Raw genomic sequence first — 21,276 nt, 5'->3', positions numbered from 1 at the left:
TGTGTGTGTGTGTGTGTGTGTGTGTGTGTGTGTGTGTGTGTGTGTGTACTGTCATGTCTTCGCAGCGGGCAGCAGGCTGGAGAAAACTGATGCCGAAGCTTCAAGCTTTGGGTGGCCCAAGGCAGAATTCCTCCCTGGCCTCAGTATTTTTCCTCTCAAGGCTCTAACATGATTCAGTGAGGCCCACCTACCTTCTGCCTTACCCCACTCAATTAAATATTTACCTAGAACATACTTGCACAGGAACATCTAGATTGGCCCAGACAGATTGACCCTGCTATGTTCATTATATACAGAGGTCAGCCTTGACATGAGGAACCAGTCTTAAGACAGGCGCTTGAAGTAAGGGAACAGTACTTACGGTTTAAGAACCAGGAGAGGCTATGCATAAAGAGCTTAGCAGAAACTGCCAAGAGATGATGAATTCCTGTGACAGTGACCTTTTTCACTGATAGCCTGAAGAGTTGAGGCCAGGATGCAGTCGTGGACACTCAACAAGGTTTGGAGGTTCTGGGTGTCCACACCTTCCTCTAGAGAAAGACAAGAACCTGTTCTGGTTTGCTTTCTGTTGCTGTGATAAAACCCCATGACCAGAAGCAACTTGAGGAACAGCTTTGCTTATTCAGCTTCAGAGTTCACCGTCGAGGGAAGTCAGGACAGAAACCATGGAGGAATGCCGTTTTCTTATACACCTGCTCAGGGATGGTACTGGCCACATTAGCTTGAACTTTCCTCCATCAAGAAAATGCCCCACAGGTGTGCCCATGTGCCATTCTGATGGAGGCAACTCCCCATTGAAGGGTCCCAGGTATGAAGCTGACAATCGGGATTAGGTGTCACAAACCCTGCACTGATAAACCAAACCTCTGCCAGAGATCATCCGATTGGTGCATCGTAGGTGTGTGTGGGGTACCTGTTGCCAGTGGAAGCAGTCTTGAGAAGCCTACTGGCCTCAGCCTCAACATGCTGGGGGGTTTCAGGTACCTTGGCAGGATAGCTGAGGCCGAAGTTCTCAATAGGAGACACAGTCATGGTCCTCTAATGAGAAGACCTAGGACACTGGTCCTCTGCCAGGCAGGAGTCAAGCATAGCTCTGCAGCCTGGGCAACAATGCCTAGCATAGCTGTGCCTCCCCGGAGTACCTGAAGGGCAATGCCTCTTTCCTGGACACTGCTTCTGTTTTGGGGTCACCTTGTCCATGCTACCTTTCCTCCAGCACCAAGACAGGACACAGCTTTGGATTGTTTGTTTGTTTTTTGGCTGTTTGCCTATGTGCCCGCCTGTGATGGCAGCACCAGGGCAGAAATTGGGACTATGGGTCAGGAAAATGCTGTCATTTCCTTTAATGACAATGGCTGAATCTAGATGTCAAATCCACAACAAATTTTTATCAGCTGCCATCCTGCACCTGTCTGTGGCAGGTGGTTTAGTGACAGATCCATAAATACACCAGGGTTTTGTTTGGTTGGTTTCTTTGTTGTTTTTGTTTTTGGAAGGAAGATCTTGATATATATCCCAGGTTGGCCTTGAACTCACCGTAATCCTACTTTAGCTTCCCAAGAGCTGAGATTACAAGTGTGCATTACTACACCTGGCTTTTTCTTTCTTTTTTTTTTTAACCCAGAAATCTCGTTTTACACCTCCAAGACACAGGCTGTGGAGTAGTGGAGGGTTAATCGTGTCTGCACACACCAAAGCCCGCTGATGGACCCTGAAGAGCTCCAGATGCAGGGCAGGGTGGGCCGGTCATCATGTCTAGCTTGGTAAATTGGACTTCTGTGCCAATCCCAAAGGGCATTCAATAGATGCGCCTGGGAGAGGGCAGCTGCGTGGGGACTCAGGTCGCCAGCATTGTAACCAGGCCCATCTTCCCGCTCTTGGCAGAGGAAGGGAACAGAGGGGCCAGGAGAGAGCCAAGCCTTTGAAAGAGGGCAGAACGTAGCTAGGAGTTGAAAACCCTACATTCTGCCTTGGCCCTGATAGGGTCTGTTGGTTTCCTGCCTCGGGAGAGGGGCCTGACTCAGTGGCAGCCACAGGCCTGGACCACCATATTGCGTTCCCTGCGCAGGATGACATTATTGTTTCTGTCATAGTAGAGCAATGAAATGGCACTCAGCTCCGTGGGCACACAGCACACCTTGGGGACGACATCTGGCTTCATCAGGTGTACCTAGTGGGGAGGGGATGCAGGCAGGGACGTGAGCCTCCTGCTCTCAGCTCCCACCCACTGCCCTTCCAGGTCTTAGCCCCTTTGACCAACCCAAGGTCATTCTCCACCCCCAGCTAGGACAGGACCTTCCTTGTATGTTTGCCCTGCCCACTGCCCTCAAGACAGCCCAGGCTCCTGGCTTGGAGGGGCCTTGGCACTCCCAACCTCAAGTCCACAGTCACAGCCACTTCTGTGGAGACTCAGGTAAGCTTGCTGGTCCCCTGCACTGGGCACCATGGAGATGGAGCACCCTCTGGGGCCGCAGTGCCCCACACTGCTCTGTGCTCTGGGTGTAAGCTACAAAGTCTCTCTTGCAGACTAAGCTAGAAATGTTCACAGAACAAATGACTAAATTCAAGAACTCTGCCACCCCGCCCCCTTGATGTGGCTCAACAGGCAACTTCAAAAGCAAGGCTCTTTGCAACTGATAAGCAGGCTGCATGGGGTCCCCATGTCTGTTTAGCAGTGTCACTGAGCTTGAAACAGGTGTCAGTCTTTTCTACCCGTCTTTAAAGCATCCACTTTCTGCCATCAGGCTGAATGTCTTCCAGGACAGTGGCTCCAGGCATCCAGCAAACACCAGTGCCCATTTTCAAAGGATGCCTTCATAATGGCTCAGAGCTGCTCTTGTTAACTCATAATACCCACTCTAGAACAGTGGTTCTCAACCTTCCTAATGCTGTGATCCTTTAATGCAGTTCCTCATGGTATGACCCCAGCCATAAAATTATTCCATTGATAGATATTTCATGACTGTAATTTTGCTACTGCTATGAGTCATAATGTAAATATCTGATAATGTAATCCCTAAAGGAACTGTAACCCACAGGTTGAGAACCACTGTTCTAGAGCATCATTTGACACAACTGCCTAATAGGTAAACACAAGGCCAAGGATCACTGGGTGCTAGGATTCCAGGCAAAATGTTTTAGAAGGAAGTTTCAGCACCAGATTCTACAAGCACAAATATGTGGCAAAAGGCAGCTGCAGCTGCCTTCCTGCTAGCAACTTCTTCCATCACCAAGAGTGGCCCAGACTGCAGTTCAGCACCACAACCTGAGAATACAGACATCCAGGAAAGACAGGCCCAAGAGGAGACAAGGCCCCAAAGAGCTGAGAGTTCCTGGGCCACCCAGCCAGCATCAGGGGGCGAGATCTACCAGGGTCCACAGGGCACATGTCCGGTCATGCAGGCCCCAGTGGGCACTCCATCGGTTGTGTGCAGCCTCAGCCTGACCACAGAGACGTATTGTGTTAGTCTGAGCCCCACTTAAGCCCACAGGCTCCCACCTGCGGGTATGCACTGCGTGCATGCTCCACTATGACACCCATGTGAGCACCAGCGTCTACTGAGGGGCAGAAACCAAATGTCCAGGCTGAGCCTGCAGAGAGAGTTCTCTCGTGGCATTCTTCCCTGTACCCTCATGCCTTTCCAGTCTCTCAGGTCCAAGGAAAACTACTGTGACACTTACCAGGGCCTGCATGGTAGCATGGTTGGTGGAGTTCATGCAGGAGTTCAGTGGGTAGATGCACTCCCCCTCGCAGTAATAGGCTGAGTAGCCCTGGGGGGCAATGATGGAGTTCTGTGGTGGGAAAAGGGGAGTTACATCAGTGGGTCCTTCCCGGCCATGGGCACAGCTCCTGTCACTGGATGACCCGAGGCTCTGTACTCACCCTCTCAGCGACCCTCAGCAAGCCAGGCTGGACCCCAGCTCTGACCTCTACACCTCACCCTCCTCTGCTGTCTCCAGCAGCAGCAAGAGCCAGAGGTCCCGCCTACCCAGCCTCAGTTTCCCTGTTGTAATGCTGAGTTTACTGGGCAGAGGGCTCAGGCTGCCTCTATTTTCTTGGCTTTTATACAGAAATAAAGGCCCAGTAGCTCCACCTCCACCCCGGACGCACAGCAGGCTCTAGAGGTGGCATTCAGAGGAGAGGCAGAAATTACCAGCCAGCCCAGGTCCCGGAAGCTGACGTAGAGCTCATGCCTGCTGCAAACCTCTCTGCCTCGGGAACCGTGGCCATCATCTGCAGGGAAAGGAAGGTGCACAGTCTATTCAGGGGTCCCGCTCTTCAGAGTTGCCATGGGTACTCCCGGTGTGGGGGTGACATGACAGGAACATTTACAATGAAGGACAACAGGAAACTAAACCATTGGAATCACAAGTTCCACTTCCGGATCCCTGCTCACGCCATGACCCAGCTCAGCAGTGTTCAGTGGCTCCTCATCACCACAGGGTATGAGCGTGTTCGGCATGGTCTCTCACCTTGCTGCCTCGGGGCCTCCGGACTCTCCAGTGAATACCCCAGCAGGACCCTAGCACACCCAGCATCTGCTTTCCTCTGCAGACTGCAGCCCACCCTCCCTGCCAGGCACAACCCAAAGGTCAGAGGACTCCGTTCAGCTCCACTGGAAAGATAGCTTTGTAAAGAGGCCTATGATGACGCTCAACCCCCACCCTCACCAAAGATCCCTGGGAGTTTGTTGGGGTGTGGCAGCTGGTTGATTTTATTTAGCTGTCTCTTCCTCTTCAGTGGCCTCACTGTCCGAGGGGCCCGCACAGGGCTGAGACTTGCCCTGAAGAAACCAACCATGAAAGGCTGTCTGGAGCGTGGTGCTTGCTGTCCCAGCAGACCAGCCAGGCCAGGATCCAAGCTGTGCCCTAGGAGACAGAGGAAGAGAGAGACTGACTTGGGGGTGGGGGTTGGCGTGGCAACTATGAACCTCAGTTTCCTCATGTGGAGACCAACTCTGGCCAGCAGGTCTGGGGTGGCAGGGACGGGGACCTCAGGAGCCGCAACATCCTTGTTGGTGATAACCTGACAGACCTGGGAACCATTTGACATGTGTCAAGGGATTTGCCCATTAACTTCTTCCTCACTCAGTCCTCACTGTAACCCAAGACATAGTCACTCAGAGATGACCAGAGTCCACTGATGGGGATGCTTAGGTCTGGGGCTCCCTTGGTCCAGTGACCCAACACCCAAGTCCTATCAAGCTGCACTTTCTGAGGACTAGAAGGTGTGGTTCATGACACACCAGCTCATGGCAGCCTCTGCAAGCTTGCTCGTCCAAGGGTAGGATATTCACTGCCTCTCTGATGCCCAAACCAAGGCCACAGGCTGGACAGGGACAGAGGTCAGAACAGTCACAGAGTTAAGGGTTCAGTTTACATCAGGCTCATTCCAGTGCCAAGTGTGTGTTCACCAGGCCAGCCAAGAGCTTCAAAGAAAGGAGGGGGCTTCCGGGAGACAGACCAGACAAGGCTGGTCTTGTCCCCAGGAAGAGTGGAACCTATGAAGGGGGCTTTCACCCCAGATCCACTGAGGACTCCAGAGGCCTCCCCAGCAGTCAGCCCAGAAGAGCAAGGCCTCCCCCGCCAGCTCTGGCTCTGCTCAGGCAGCTCTGCAGTGGCCCCTGTCCATCCTCATGGTATATGAGGCAGGAGGGTGGCCCGTTTGTGTAACCGAGCACACAGAGGAGGCGCCCTTGTTCAGCTGACTTCTCACAAGCACCAATGCACACAAACGTGCATCTCGTGCATAGACAAACTCAGACACTAATGTGGCTCAGGGGAAGGGGTGCTGTACGCTCAGTGCCCTGGTTCCACCACCAGTGCTGAAAGAAATGTAAAAGAACCAAAGGGCTGAGGCCACAGCTCAGTAGAAGAGCACTTCCCCAGTAAGCGTGAAGCCTTAGGTACAAGCCCCAACGTAAACCGTAACGGAAGAAGACACTCATATGTCCATGCACACTCGGGTCTGTTTACTGCACATGCGCTCCACCAGGCTCTTCAGTACACAGAGGTCAGGGCCACTGTCCTGTGGTGGACAGTCCACTCAAAGGCCAGCCCTTCAAGCAGCTGGGCTACACCGCAGTGTCCACCAGCCAGGAAGGAAGGAATGAAGGAAGAAAGATAAAAACAAAACTCAGATCAATCTAACCTTTGACCTATGATGTCACACACCACCAACAAATATGGGTAGCCCAGTGAGACTCCATCCCAGGACCATGGCTGAGAGCTGTGGGGCGAGGGTTGGGGCTGCAGGTGCACCCCAGGAAGAGACTCCGATGCACAGAGTGAAATGGGAGCAGGTGAAGAGCAGAGCCTCAGGCAGAGAGGCGAAGATGGGGAGAGAGGGTCCCAGAGCTCCATGCTGGGAGGACAGCAGCTGTGAGCAGGTGGCAAAAGCCACCACGACAGACCCCACAAATGACACAAGGGACAGGTCCGTGCTACTTACGGTGAAGTCTCAGAGCCCCGGCTGCTGAGGGACACGGGCCATCAGCGCTCTAGGCTCAGCCGCATTTGTTTTCCTTCTCTGTAACTGGTCCTCCAGGCCCTGCTGGGCACACCCAGAGCAGCCCCTGGCTGACCTCCTCAGAGCCAGGCTATGTGGGTGCTGGGGACCTCTGGGGGCTCTCGAGGCCAAGTGAGCTGGACTGAGAGCCCATGGGTGCAGCTAAGCCAAGGTTCCCACTTTACAGTCTCACAAACTAAGACCCCGAGAGAGCATCAACTGCTCAAAGCCTGGAGCACACGGCTGTAGAGCGAGCTTCTACCCTGCCCAGCACGAGGTGGAGGCCTGAGTGAGGAGGAGCAGAAGTGGAGACTGAGGCTGCCCATTCCAGAGTTCTGTATCTACGGGCCTGGGAGGAGCTCTCCTTGCCCAGGCTGGCGTACACCTTCCCTGCCAGCTCTGCTCCCTGTCCCCCATCATCATTAGACTGGGCCCTAACTAGTAGGGGTACCAGGCTGCCCAGCTCTGGGTAGAAAAGCATGGGGGGACATGGTTCTCGGGGTGCACACACACGCACGCGCACACATCTCCGTAACTTCTTACACTTTAGTTGTGAGACACAGATTCAGAATGTCAGACCCCAGAGCTGCCACACTTGGGTGAGGAAGGGAGGCCAGCTGGACTTCCGGAACAGAATGTCAGCGTGGCGTGGGCGTCGGTGGACACTGCGTCTTACTTCGTACGAACCCATGCCCGCCACTGATGAGATTCTAGACCCCGCCTACGCTAAGCCCAGGCCTCTCCCGACATGCACTGGGACTGTTTGTGCACAGTGGGTCTTCCAGGAGGAGGACCAGCACCAACCATTTTCCCAGTCTCCTCCTGCAGGACGCGCCTGCCTGCCTTCCAGGCACACTGGAGCAGCTCCCAGGAAGAAGTGGGGTGCAGGGGGGAAAACGAAATTAGGACTGGAAACCAGAGCCTAGGAGGAGAACCCAGAGGGCCAAAGTGGAGTGTTCCCCCTGTCCACAGCCCTCAGTCCTGCATTTCCGGGCAGCTGTAGGGGGCACCGCATCAGGTCAGCTCCCGGCGACGTCGTCCTGCCCTCAGGGCTTTCTGTACATTTCATGATTGAGCTATGAAGGCAGTCCTGGCGCTGAGACCTGCCAGGACACCCTCCGGAGCTTCGTATGCGGAGGTCACAGAAAGCGGGAGAGGGGACCAGTGTCCGCCATGGTTTCAGTGGAGGGCTTCAGTCAGGCACAGCACACACAGGCTCGGCTTAGGGTTTTTAATTAAAATCACTCGGCTCTTGAGATATCATCTGCTCTTGAGATATCATCTATCAGCCGGAAGCCCAAGGAGCCAGTGGCCCAGCGGTCAAGCTCTGCTCAGGATGTCCAGCCCGGGTGGGAGGGGCCAGGGCTCCTCAAGCGTCAGTTTGGATCTGCTGCATGGGCTTGAGGTTGGGGCACACGTTGAAGGAGCAGGCTGTGGTGGCCTTGATGTCCTCCAGCGAGGAGCCCTCCCACATCTCCACCAGCGTCAGCCCCTTCTTCCGGTCCACTTTAAACACGGCCTTCTCGGTGATGATGAGGTCCACGCAGCGCTTGCCGGTCAGGGGCATGGTGCACTTGGCCAAGATTTTGGGCTCCTTGTTCTTGGTGCAGTGTTCCATGGTGACCACCACTTTGGTCTTGTCGCCGGACACCAAGTCCATGGCCCCGCCCATGCCCTTCACCTTCTTGCCAGGCACCATCCAGTTAGCCAGGTCTCCGTACTGGGAGACCTGCATGGCGCCGAGCATGGTGAGCTGGATGTGCCCCCCGCGGATCATGGCGAAGGAGTCGTCGCTGGAGAAGAAGGAGCCCCCGGGAATCACCGTCACCGTCTGCTTGCCCGCGTTGATGATGTCGGCGTCCACCTCGTTCTTCAGGGGGAACGGGCCCAGGCCCAGGATGCCGTTCTCGCTCTGCAGGTAGACCGTCATCTTGGGGCTGATGTAGTTGCTGGCCAGGACGGGGATGCCGATGCCCAGGTTGGCGTACATGCCGTCCTCGAACTCGAGCGCCGCGCGCTTGATGATGCGCGTCCTGGGGTTGTCCTGCTTGAGCCCGGGCGCGTCCTGGCTGTCGCGCGTGGTCAGGCGCTCGATGCGCTTCTCGTACTTGGGGCCCTGGATCACGCGGTCCACGTAGATGTTGGGGATGTGGATGTCCTCCGGGTGGAAAGAGCCCACGTCCACGATCTCCTCCACCTCCACCACGGAGACGTCGGCGGCCTTGCACATGGGCACGTTGAAGTTGCGCGCGCTGCCCCGGAAGATGACGTTGCCCGAGCGGTCGGCCTTCCAGCCCTTGACCAGGGCGAAGTCGGCGCGGATGGCGTGCTCCAGCAGGTAGTGGCGGCCCTGGAACTCGCGCACCTCCCGCGGCTGGCTCAGGGTGACCAGGTGGCCGTCGGGCGCGTACCGGATCGGGGCGCCCCCTTCCTGCACCAGCGTGCCGTAGCCCGTGGGCGTGTAGAAGGCGGGCAAGCCCGCGCCACCCGCGCGGATGCGCTCGGCCAGCGTGCCCTGAGGCGTCATCTCCAGGTCCAGCTGGCCGCTCAGGTACAACTTCTCGCACAGCGAGTTCTCCCCCAGGTACGAGCACACCACCCGCTTGACCTGATTGGAGGCCAGCAGGATGCCCAGGCCGAAGTCCTCCACGCCCACGTTGCTGCTGACGATCTTCAGGTCCTTCACGCCCTTCGTCCTCAGCGCGGAGATCAGATTCTCGGGGATGCCGCAGAGCCCGAAGCCCCCGAGCATGACGGTCGCCTCGTCATTGATGCCCTCCACCGCCTCCACGGGGTCCGTGTAGAAGTAGACGCGCCCGCAGCGGTTGCTAGCGAAGCGGCGGGCGAGGCGGTGGGGCAGCGCGAGCCGCGGTTGGCAGGCGGAGACCCCGCGTGGGAGCGCCCACGCCAGATGCCTCAGCGCCATCGTCCACGGGCCACGAGGCTACCAGGTCTGGGACGGAGAGGGAAAGGCCGGGCGCACCCTGGGAGCTTGGCCCACGCTACCTCTGCGCTGGCTGCGTCACAGAGCAGGGAGGACTCGGCCAGAGTCCGCCGCGGGTCTCACTCTGCTGAGGTCATCCTCGGCCATCCCCGGCCTGTCTCTCAAGAGCCTTGTGCGGACACTCCAAACGCTTGGTTAATGCTGCTGACAGCTGGCAGGCAGTGAGTGCTGGGCCACTGCGACTAGGAGATCGCACCCTGGGTGGGGTGCAGGTGGAGGGGCGAGTTTAAGAGCCCCCACCTTGAGGGGCTGAAGTTAGCCCAGTCTTTTAAAGCCACAGACCCACCTGTTACTCCTGCTGTTAAACTGCTCTAAACTCTCCAAGCGCCTTGCCAGTTTTCTCTATCTCAGACTGACCCCTGCCTCCTCTCTGCCCCTCTCCTTCCGAGTTATCCCCCAGCCCTTTGCTGAACCCCAGAGAGGCCATTCTCCTGCCCTGCCGTCCTTTCTGTCCTCACCGCCCATCGCAGAGGAAGCTCCCAGGCAACCCCTGAGTGGAGCAGTCAGGGCAAACCTCTGAGCAGGGGAAACGGAGGCTTCGGCACTGACTCCCAACACTGCAGAGCTGCGACGGAACCTGGGGTGCAGACCCCTCGCCCCTCCTTCCTGGTTACAGCACAAGAGTGGAGGCCTGCTGCCCAGAGAGAAGGGCCTTTTTTCCTGGAGGGGACCCCAGAGCTGGCTCTCAGGAGGTCGGCTGAGGGACAGGAAGGCCTCCCTTGTCCAGGACCTTACCACTGACAGCTCAAGAAAGGCCAAGATGGGGCTGGAGAAATGGCTCGGCAGTTAAGAGCACTAAACGTTCTCCTAGAGGACCCGGGTTCAAGTCCTAACACACCCACGTGGCAGCTCCCAACTGTAACTCCACTTCCGGGGTTCACGGCAGCAGACATGCATGTGGTACACACGTGACTCCAGCAGGCAACATACCCAGCACATACAATAAGTAAAGAAATGACTAAACGAGAGAGAAGCCGAGCACGGCCCAGTGTGCCGGCCCTCTGCACTAGCCCGGCAGCCTCTCCTGGAACCATCTCCCAAGAACCCCAGGGCTGCTCCCTGCTGAGTCCTGGGGCCTCACCTTCCTCGGTTTCCACATAGAGGCGGAGTCCCAGGTCCTTGTTATGGTTCAGCAACCAGCGGTCACTGGCTGCCGTGATGTCCAGCACCAGCCAGCCCTCGTCCCCAGATCGGAGCGTCTGAAGATCCAAAAAGAACAAGTCAGACTCCCTGTGGACATGAAAGAACAATTAACCAAGGGTCGAGGTGAGCACGGCTGCCTGTATCCTGTGCCTGCCTGGGGGAGCACTTTCAGAGCCTCCTCCTCGCTTGCTCTGGGCTGGCCTCCTTGGGTACATTTCGCTGATAACCAACCCCCGACATTTTACTGTGTCCGTGTGCTGATGAGGGCACTAGCTCAGGGGCCTATTGAGGGCCACAGCCTCGTAGCAGGACAGGGAGTTCCAGGCCAAGTCCTTTTCTCATGTCTGAGGCTCCCATCTCCTTTCTTGGAAATGCACCCTCTGGGCAGGACCCTGGCCAGAGCCTAGAGCATGAGGTGGGGTGGCCATGTGGGCAGAGGGAAGGTACCTGTTGGAGTGCTCCTGGGCCACCTCGAACATGCTGACGTGGAGGGTTGTGTTGAGCAGGTGGGGGCTGGGCTCTTTGTATATCCGGAACTCAGCAGCCGTGACAGTCTCCCCGGCAGGGATCTGGCTTAGGTCAAAACGGAATTCCTTCCAGTGTGGCTCCTGGTAGCCCAAGGCTCGGTCACGCTCCACTGCAAGACAACGTGGGGGTGGGTCGTCAGCAGAGGCCAGGGTGGCCTGTGTGGGACCCAGACAGCCTGGGTGGGGCCAGGCCTGCTGTGCACACAGGCTTGGTCTACCTGGGTGGACACCAGGCCCCGAAAGGCGGGGGAGTGGGAAGACTCAGCAAGTGCTCAGCAGGCCCCCGGACCCACAGATGAAGCACAGCGCCTCCTCTCAGAGCTCAGGCCAAGCACCAGGTGGTCACTGGTCCCAAGGCAGAAAATCACCACAGTTCCAGGGGAAAACCCTGTGGACAGGGCCATGACTGGCTAGATTTCAGGGGAGCAGAGGACTCCCAGGGCCTGCCCTTGATCTGACAGCCGAGCTGGGCTGTTAGGGCTGTGCCTGAATTTCCCTCAGTGTCCTGAAAGACGAAAGGTCAGCAGCAGAAGGACCTTGGGGAAGGGAGGGCCACCCTGTACTAGCAAGAAGGGGACATAGGTCCCACATTTCCTATAGGGGACAGGAGGAAAGGGGGCAGAATTGGAGTAGAAAGGACTAAAACGCAAATTAGGGTCACAGGGTCCTGGACAGGCTATCATGTTCTGGAGAGGTCTGTCCCACTGGGTTTTGGGCTCTAAATAGGCTTCTTGGAAGAGGTGAGCTCTAAACAGGCTTTGGAGGATGGGAGGGTGTCTTAGCAGCAGACAACAGTACTCTCAGCAGAGGAGAGATGGTGTACATTGGGATGCTACCCTCAGACGCTTACTGTGGGGTGCAGCTGTGAACTAAGCCTGCGGTGAGCACAATGCTGTGCTCCGGCCAGTGGGGAGGCCAAGAGTCTGCAAGCCCAACTATAAAACTCCCAGAAGGTGAGGAGAGGAAAGGATGGGCATGGCAGCTGACATGAGCTCCAGAATGGGCACAGCGGTCAGGGCAGAGGCCAAATCTGAAGAACAAATCCTGCACTTACCCAGCTGTGCAGAAATGTCCAAGGAAGAATGTTTAAGGAGCCTCCTTTCACTATTTTTTTCCCCCAAGACAGGGTTTCTCTTTGTAGCCCTGGCTATCCTGAAAAATCACTCTACTGTAGACCAGGCTGGCCTTGAACTCTCAAAGATCTAGAAGAGACAACTTTCTGTCTTTCTGTAAGGACCTAAGCCAGCAATGACTGGCACAGGGCTGGGGAGAGCTAGGGGGAAGATTTGCCTTTGTAGGGGCAGGTGGAAGGCTGGAGGATGGAAAGGAGAGAGTCCCATAGCACCTCAGGGTGTCTTTTAAGTTTTACAATCAGTAAGTTTTCCGGTGTCTTTCTCTGACAGATGTAGTTCTCTGCTCATTTCTGCACAGGTGGGGCACCACAGTGAACAAGGCAGTTAAGTTTAGCACTAACGGGGTTTAACATACAAGGGAGAAAGCCTGGCACGGTGCTGCATGCCTTTGATCCCAGTGCTCAGGCAGCGGCAGAGAGCTCTGAGTTTAAAGCCAGCCTGGCCTACATAGTAAGTTCCAGGACAGTGGGGCTAGATAGTGAGATAGTGAGACCCTATCTAAAAAAAAAAAACAAAAACAAAAACAAACAAAAAAAAAAAGTGGTGATAAAAAAAATCTTGTAAATATGTGAGGTATAGGGTTGAATCCCAGCACCATCCCCTCCCCACCCTTCATTTAAAAAAAAAAAAAAGCCATCTGGGGAATGGCTTTTCTTTGTAGATGGAGTTAGGAAAATAGAAACAGCCACAGGTTCAAGAATGATGGAGAGAAGAGGGTTGGATGCTCAGGACAGCCTTTGAGAAAGTAACAGGTAAAATCAGGCAGGTAACTGTCAGCGGGAAAGACTTGTAGTACTGACAGCAATGCTTCGTAGAGGCTTCTGGGGATTCTGTGCAAGAATCCCAGACATGCTGGACCAAACCATGAGAAGCCACCAAAAAGGCAATGCCCTGGAGAAAGCTGTACTTGGTTCCACAGGTACCTGTGCTGGCTAGTTTTATGTCACTTTGATGAGAGCTAGAGTTACTTAGAAAGCCTCCATAAGACCAGCCTGGAGGCAAGGCCTGTGGGGTATTGTCTTGACTAATGCTCGGCGTGGGAGGACCAGCCCACTGTGGGCAGTGCCACTCCTGGGCAAGTAGTTCTGAGTTGTATAAGAAAGTAGGCTAAGTAAGCTGGTAAGCAGCAATGCTGTCTGGTCTCTACTTCAGTTCCTGGCTCCAGGTTCCTGCCCTGACTTCCCTCGATGGTGGAGGGTGACCAGGCCCTGGGTCTGTCCCCTCCCATGGCTTAGCTGCCCCCTAGACCGTGAGCTCTTTAGGGCAGTGGCTGAACATGTCCAGTGGATGGATGGCCTACAGCAGCCTGTTCATCAAGCCGCTGTGTTCTGGGGACAGAGGGTGAGCTTGGGCCCTTCCCAGGACACTGGCTCAGTGTCCATCACTCACAGCTCCCAGGTTTGGGGTGCTACTGCTGGTCTGTGCACCATGTCACAGAGGGTCCCCATTAGATACTGTGATGTCTGCACCTGCTGGGAGATTTGCTTCCTTTCCTGATGGAGCCCTTGAGGGTGGAGACAGGCTCCCCAGGCCCTGAGGAAGAGGGGCTGGGCCTGACTGCCCTGTGGTGGCAGCAAAGCCTGATGGGCCCACCCTGGTCTCCTGCAGGACCTCAGAAGAGGGTGGGGCCTTCAGGTTGGTGGCCTGTGCATCCTGCACCTGAAGGAATTTCTCCCACCAGGAGCCCCGGCGCTGTGGTGAGGACCAGGCTCACTCCTGAGGTATTTTCAGCCGAGTCTCCGCACTGACTTTCTTCACGGGCCGTTTCCATAAACGGCTCTGCACACATAATTACCGGTCCAGTCCTCAGCTGGCTCCAGACCCCAAATTAAAAGGGAACACCCGCACGGGCCACCACATCAAGCCTGCCGAGGTAAAAAAATAATTCCCAGGAGATGTGAGCAAGGGTGCGATTGCTCCAGAAGAAACTCAAGAAGGTGGTCCATAATGACACATCCCCTCTTGCCTGAGGGGAGGGAAGGAGGCTTCTGTGAGAAGGTGGCCTGAGTGTGCTTCTCCACCCCATGACTCATCCCTAGAGGAATCCCAGTCAGTAGGAAAGGGTGGGCACAGTTTGAGTCGAAATGGGAAGGTCTTCAGGGTTGGGGTTCAGAGGCAGGGAAACTGAGGCGCAAAGGTTCTGCTGAGGTCACATGTGGGCTCAGGGTAGGGTGATACTGACTTTCAGACTCCGCCGTGGAACTGAGTGGCCCTGGAGCTCCACAGGTGGCATATGGGGTGGAGGTGACCCAGCATTCTCTCCACGAGGACCCTAGACGGCCTGCTGAAGCCACCGTCCTCTGGCTGCGTCCCACAGAACGGGGGATGTCAGGAGGCGCCCACAGATGTGCTCACTGCTGGCTCCGCACAGATGGGGACAGCCAGCGTCCATCCTGCCTGATGCTGCTCTCCGTGCTCCCTGACTCCTGCTGGGCTCCCTCCCTCCCCTCTGCCAGTCTGCCCAGTGTGCCCACCCACACACAGCGACTGTGGCACATGATGGGGTGAGGGCCACAGAGAATCTAATTTGGCTTGTTTCCGTATTGTTCAGTTTCTCTAGGGCACACTGTGCCCTAGTTTCTCTAGAGCTGACTGTGGCCCCAAATCTGACAGACAGAAAAGGCCAAGCATCCTAAGAATTGGGGAGTACCATTCAATCTGGGGAGGAGCTTGTCTCTCAGGGATGAAGTCAGGCTGAGAGCTATGAAGACTTTCCAAAAATGGAGGTGGTCACGAGTATAGTTCAATGGTAGAACCATGCACCCCAGGAGAGAGGGGGTGATGTTAAAGCTGATTGGGGGGGAGGTACTAGAGTTTGAACTCAAGGTCTCAGTAATGTTTTCAGGCAAGCCTTAAACTACAAATGCCTCTGCTTTAGCTTCCAAGTTGCTGGGTCTGTAGGCACACAACTTTAGGCCAGAAACAAAGGCTCAGTGGTGAAGGGCTTGCCGTGAAAGCAAAACGTGAGACCCCAGAACCAATGTGAAAAGCTCAGCAGGCAAGGTGGCTGCCTGTAATCCCGGCACTTGGGTAGCAGAGATGTGATCTGCAGGGTGGGCTGTCTACCTAGCCGAGTAGCCGTGGTGTACTCTGCGGTAAATAAAGTAGCTTTGCTCCCTCCCGGACCACGTACATGCACCTATGTGCACATAGATGCCCACGTGCAAACGAACGTCAAAGCACACATTATGTGCACATATAATCGATAGTAGTGTATTTTTAAATAAAGCAGCCCAAATGAATTTTTGCCAATAGCAATCAAGGAGCCTTGGGGATACCGGCTGGTAAAATCAGGATTCCTGTAGGAGCCCCTGATTTTGGATGGTTTGAATTTTATATATAACGAGCACGTGGAACTTCTGTGAATCCAGGAACACTTATGAACAGGATCCTCTGCTTATAACATATATTCTCATTGAGGGTAGCTCTTAGTGCATCTAGGGACAGTCCAGGCCCCAGGCTGAAGATGATGGCAGCTGCACGGAGGGCACGGGATGCAGGCTGCTGTGTGGCCCGGGAGGACCCCAGCCTTCCCTGAGCCTCACTCTCCTGCAGTGGTACTTGCCAGTGGAGGTCTGGGCGTGCGGCCAGCACAGTTATCATCTCACTCAGCCCCGGCAGCCCCTTAAGATGAGCCTCTCCATTTCACAGAGGGGGAAACTGAGGCTCGGGGCGGGGGGGGGCAGGATAGGTCAGATCACAGGGAGAGTAAGCATGGCATCTGGGTGGGAATTCTCTCAGTGTGAGTCCCAGGTCAGAAGACCCTTGACCCCACCCTTCTCAGGTCCTCTTGCTTCCAAATGGGGGTGGGGAGAGGTGTCTATCATCCGTGACCACCACCTTCATGTATGTGTTCTCTGTCTCTCCCACTGGAATGTCATCTCTGAAAGGACACAGGCAGTGTGACTTCCCCCCAGAACTGGAACCAGGAGCCAGGCCTCACGGCACATAGTAGGTACTGTGTGATTACTTGTGGGAGGAATAGATGAGTGAATGAATGAGTGAGTGAAGAAATGAAGGAATTCTCTGGCAAAGAGTCAAAGGAAGGGACCTGAGGTCAGTGGTGAGCGAGTCTAGCTGGTCACAAGGCTGGCGGGGGCAGAGCAGCTCCATAGCTGGGTCTCTAATGCCCACACAGTCTCATCCCCTCAGATCCGGCCGTCACAGTCCATTGCTGCCCCTGCCCTGGGCCATGTGAGGCCCCGGGAATAGAAGCTCCTGGGCTGGGAAAGGGGCCAGGGCAGTGCAGATGGCCACACTGCGGTCCTGCCTGGACTCTGCCTGTCTCGGCTGCTTGTGCCTCACTCTCCCATCCAGAGCAGCGCACCTGCCTGTCCACTGACACCAGCACGGCTGGTCCTTCCTGCCTCCTTCCACCCTTGGGAAGGGCAGGAGGGCCCGAGGCCACCCAGCCCAGGGACGGGGCCGTGAGCACACAGGTACCTCTGAGACAGAGCCAAGGGTCAAGGCTGGGAGGCATCTTGGTTTTCTGATATATCACGGCAGACACCGGCAAGAAACATAGGACCACAGGAGCGAGGGCACGTGGGTAGAGACAAGCGGGGATCAAGGGCAGATCCGGGAGGAACAGGATTTGGGTCTGGTACTGACCCTACCAGCTTAGCTCAGGGCTCTCCCTCCTCTGAGCACAGGGACTCCAGGGACAGGAGTCTGCTGTCACACCTGCGCCACAGTGTCACAGCCACTGACGTCACCAAGATGCTGCTGCTTCAGGCGGCATGCCGGCTCAGCCCGGCTTGCCAACAGGAGGCATCTGAGGTATATGAGGGCCCGGCAGTCACCAGGTAAAAATCACTCTGGCCAGTGTGTCAGAATAAAGAGGGCACTCAACAGTGAATCTACACCAAACAAAGACCCGCTTTTTCATTCCATAGATCCTGCTGGGACACTCGGGTAATATGGGGGAGGGGGGTAACATGACTTTGTAGGAAATACAATTTTGGAATCTATAACTATGGCTGTGGCCTTAGACACAGCCCAGGGGGCCTGGGCTAGCCATTTAACCTGAGCCCATAAAGCAGGGATTCCGAAATAATTCACATGCTGTTGCTAGGAGCCAACAAGTGGAAGAATGTGAAAGGTCAAAGATCTTCTGGACTGGAAGAAAATTCTAAGCACAGGGCACATGGCTTTTGGTCGGCTTTCAGAATCTATTTCTAGATTCTGAATATGCGCAAGACACAGACACATGGGAATATCTTCTTTGTGCCCTCTTTCTGTGTTTGTATGTGGGCTTTGACACAGGGTCTCACTCTGATGCCCAGACTTGCCCTGAAGCTGTAGCAATCCTCCTGTCTCAGCCTCCTGAGCGCTGGGATTTACAAGCTTGAGTCACCATGACCAGCTCACTTGAGAATTTTGTCTTATGTACAAAGCTGAACAGCAGGTTAGGGATCAACAGGAATCAGATCGGTTCACTTTCATTGCCTCTCTGCTCGCCCATTGCCATCCCTAGTTATCTACCAGGAGTCCCAGAAGGGAGTAATGTGCAGCTTGGACAGAGTGAACTATGCCAGATTTGCTAAAGGTGCATTGCCGTACTGGGCCCTGCTCTGTCCACAGCAATAGTTCCCACCAGAGAAAGCTGGGGGAGGGGCGTTAAGGCATTGGCTGGGTGGTGACTCATTTTGATCAGAGGCGCCCCTGGGGACATTCTTGGGCAACTCTATCCTCACTTTTTCTATTCCTGCACCCTAGGTCAGCCTGTCCTGAGCCTGGAAAGCCAGGCTCTGTCCCACACGTGGTCTGTCCCAAGTGTATAAGCCTGGTCTTTAAGCAGGGAGGCAGTACCCAGATCCCACAGGCTGCAACCCCTCCTCGCTATGGGCTCTCAGGGCTGCCTGTCCTTCACTGCCCTTTCCCCTCCCCCCACCTCAGCCACCAGCAGCAGAGGTGTGGTTGTCCCCCTGTCCTGCCTTCAGGTAGGAAGTGGGTGAGGACACGGTAAGACTATGCTGCTACTCTAGAAAGCCCTCCTTACCCTGGAAGGAATTCACAAAGCTCAGCACTGGACAGAGTCATGCAGCTTGGGCCTTATCAGGCTGTTTCCAGGCTGCCCCTGCCTTCCTGACCTTGCCTGGGGAATAACGCACGCTGCTGGGTGGATGAGCAATACAGTGGGTACAAGGGGCTGGTGGCCATGGCAAGGTCCCTTGTTTCCCTGCTGCCTTTCCCTAGTACCCGGCCCCAGCCCAGCCCCAGGCTTGTCTGTGGCAGATAGGAGCAAAGCAGGTGAGGACCTGACTGAAAGTACGTGCTCATGACTACAGATAAAGGCTTTGGGAAAAAAAAAAACCTTAAGACTAGTAGGGAAAAGTGGTCCTGAGGTCAAGAGACACCTGGAGAAAGGAGGAGCCAGGCTTTGGGAGAATGCTGCTGGGTCATTCACTGGCCTGTACACTCTCCATGCCAGGGCAAGGTCCAGCCTCTGGGGGCCAGGCCCACAAGGCTACAGTCATGGTCTGAGTGTGTCCACTCCACCTCCTGACAGTGCACCCCGCCCACCCACTTCCTGCTGCACAGAAGGAGCCCGCTGTCAGGGCGCGAGGGTCAGCTCTGGTCACTTTGATGATATGACCACAGGCTTCCACACTGAACTTTGTCCCTCTCTTCAGGGCTGCTTTTATCACAAGGACAGCATCACAGCCTCTGTTTACTCATCGTCTCCCCAGAATGACTGTCTTCCGGTGCCACCTAGGGGACCTGGGCATCACCAGATTTCCACTCCTGAGCGTCATGGTGGGCGAAGGCGGGGGCGGGGGGGCTGAACTAGTCCTCAGACCTTCCAGTCCTGACCCCTGCAATCCTCGCTTCCCTGCGGTCGGGTCTACCGCACGGCGACTCCCCGTGCCAGGCTCCTCACACTCCAGGAGGACAGCCTCCCCAGACAGGCGGCCATGCGCCCTCCACGTGGAGGTTGAAACCACCCTGGGTCCCTCCCCACCACTCACCCATGTTGACGAAGCTCACGACCAGGTCAGCTCGGTCCAGGTGAGGCTGAGGGGACCGGCCGCTGCCATCCTCCATGGCGTGGTACAGGTCCAGCATGAAGAGGGGCGCGGACGCTGGCTGCCTCGCAGCGGCGGGTGGCACTCGGGACCGGGGCCGCCTCGGCAGCCCGAGTACCGCCAGGATCTCGCGCTGCATGTGGCGGCGCTCGTGGACTCCCAGGCGACGCTGGGGAAAGACGTGCGGGGGACGCGGGAGGTGGCCGCCGCCCAGGGCGCACAGCGCCAGGCCAAGCAGCCAGAGGAGCCCGGGACGCGCGTCCATCTCGCACGCTCAGCGGACGCGCATCTGGCGGCGCCCCGACGGCAAGGATGGGACAGCGCGGGGGATCCCGAGTTCGCACCTGTCGCGGGCAGCTCTGCGGAGACAGCGCGCTCCGCTCTCGGCAGACCCCCCCGTGGGTCCCCGCAGAGCAACCCGGGCTCCCGCAGCGCCGACCCCCTGCTGTCCGGAGCCTGACCCGCCTTTAGGGCAAGACCCGGGAGCGCTTCCTCAGCCCCGCCTCTGCCTGGACCGACCAATGGGGACTCGGGGGCGGGTCCGAGCGCGGGCGCAGGTTCACCGGGTGTGCGAACCGCTACTGCTCCGGGGTGTCGGGGGTGAGGGGCGAGCAACGAGTGTGGCCCCGAGGTGGGCATCGGAGTCTGGGTGGGGTCGGGCACAGGCCATCTAAGGTGTTTCGGGTCCCCGTTCAGCTGCCCTGGCGCACCCCGGACTCCGCGCGGAGGCGTCGGTGTCTCTGCAGCAGATACCTGCGCCTTGGAGCGGGTCGTTCCGCGTCGGGCGGGATCCTGAGTGCGGGAGCCGGGGTAGGACCCGCAGTTACGCGTATCTGCACGAGCCCAGAGTTCCGGCCATCCCGGCAGGGCGGGTGCCAACTGTGCCTCGAGCACGGGGCACACATTCGGTCGCCAGAAGCAATCAGGGTCTGGCCTCGTGACACCCCGCCTCCCTGGCGCCTTTCCCGCCTTCCCGGGAGCGCTGCCTGCAGATGCCTCCCTGTGCGCTCGGTCTGTGCGCCAGGCCCTGAGGACCCCGCTGCTGCTACAGCCCCGAACGGAATCTGGGCTATGCCAGAGGAGGGAAACCGAGGCACACAGAGATTGAACACCTTACCTCAAGTCGCACCAACAGTGGAACTAGAGAGCTTCCGGCAAAGAGTGGCTTTTGGAGAGGCTCCCATGAGAAATGCCATGAAGGGCTCAACAGGGTTTTGACCAATTATGGATTCTCCAGAGTGGATTCAAAATAAAATCCCAAATAAATGAATGAAGGTCACCGAAAATCTTGATGCGGTCCCTTCAAAGTTGTAAATAACAAGTTCTCAATGTAATCTTTCAGTTGTGCCTCAAGCACACACTAGACTCTCTTGTAACCAAACCAGCAGGCCATTTTCCATACCGCTTCAGAGCCCCATAAAGTCAAATGGATGGTGCCAAGCGGCCACTGAAAGTGACTAGGTGAGACGGAGCCAAGCTAGTGAAGTGTGGGTTGCAAGTGTGGGTTGGAGTGAGAAGGATGGACTTGGGTAGCAATGCTGGAGGCAGGGAGAGTTGTGTATGTATGTGTGTGTGCGTGTGTGTGCATTTTGTCGTCGTCGTTGCTGTGCTGAGGATTGCATCCAGAGCTTTGTATGCGCTGAGTGAATGCGCAAGCGTTGAGCTACACTCTCTGCCTTGTATATTAGTTATCACACCAAAAAAAAAAAAAATGATCATAGTTGGAGTATTCGCTTAATAATATGTATTCACTTAATGATATATTCCAACATTTTGCCATGATACTTCTCAAATATTTCAAACTGGCTTCATGGTGCCTTTTCACCATAAAACTGCGATGATTTATTTAACGAAGCCTATGATATTAAATAGCGTAGTTGTGTTTTTATATTACATATAATATTATAAACAGTCTAATAAAATACCCTGTGCT

General features: G+C 56.0%; 2 protein-coding genes across 3 annotated transcripts; both read right to left on the bottom strand.

The window, feature by feature from the left end:
- Positions 1–33: 33 nt before the first annotated feature.
- LOC129679633 (bone morphogenetic protein 8B) lies at positions 34–19,811 on the bottom strand. Of its 2 annotated transcripts, none has more exons than XM_055610943.1 (7): positions 19,287–19,811; positions 11,103–11,292; positions 10,594–10,742; positions 4,672–4,869; positions 4,155–4,234; positions 3,682–3,792; positions 34–530 (listed from the first exon to the last, which is right to left on the bottom strand). In XM_055610943.1, the coding sequence occupies exons 1-7, from the start codon at positions 19,606–19,608 to the stop codon at positions 492–494; spliced, it is 1,089 nt and encodes a 362-aa protein (XP_055466918.1). In that variant the 5' UTR covers positions 19,609–19,811; the 3' UTR covers positions 34–491. The 2 variants fall into 2 exon arrangements, with proteins under 2 accessions (XP_055466918.1, XP_055466917.1); XM_055610942.1 differs by lacking the exon at positions 34–530 and adding an exon at positions 1,329–2,170 and having other exon boundaries at positions 19,287–19,806.
- On the bottom strand, positions 7,412–9,716 carry LOC129679632 (succinyl-CoA:3-ketoacid coenzyme A transferase 2A, mitochondrial). Its single transcript, XM_055610941.1, has one exon. It carries the CDS (start codon positions 9,432–9,434, stop codon positions 7,878–7,880), a length of 1,557 nt encoding a protein of 518 aa, XP_055466916.1. The 5' UTR covers positions 9,435–9,716; the 3' UTR covers positions 7,412–7,877.
- Positions 19,812–21,276: the final 1,465 nt, after the last annotated feature.

This window comes from Psammomys obesus, unplaced genomic scaffold (genome assembly GCF_907164565.1).
Source record: "Psammomys obesus unplaced genomic scaffold, mPsaObe1.curated_primary_1811, whole genome shotgun sequence".
In the NCBI taxonomy this organism is placed as follows: Eukaryota; Metazoa; Chordata; class Mammalia; order Rodentia; family Muridae; genus Psammomys; species Psammomys obesus.
Note: the sequence above shows the minus strand (reverse complement) of the source record. Positions and strands in the feature narration are given on the sequence as shown.

Bases quoted from the DNA above. Each gene is read 5' to 3' on its own strand.
- LOC129679632 (XM_055610941.1), bottom strand. From the start codon at position 9,434: ATGGCGCTGAGGCATCTGGCGTGGGCGCTCCCACGCGGGGTCTCCGCC.
- LOC129679633 (XM_055610942.1), bottom strand. From the start codon at position 19,608: ATGGACGCGCGTCCCGGGCTCCTCTGGCTGCTTGGCCTGGCGCTGTGC. The intron at 10,743-11,102 runs GTACCTTCCCTC...TCATGTCCACAG, and splicing joins GCCCAGGAGCACTCCAACAG to GGAGTCTGACTTGTTCTTTT. The intron at 4,870-10,593 runs GTGAGGCCCCAG...TCTGTCTCCTAG, and splicing joins CTATGTGGAAACCGAGGAAG to GGCACAGCTTGGATCCTGGC.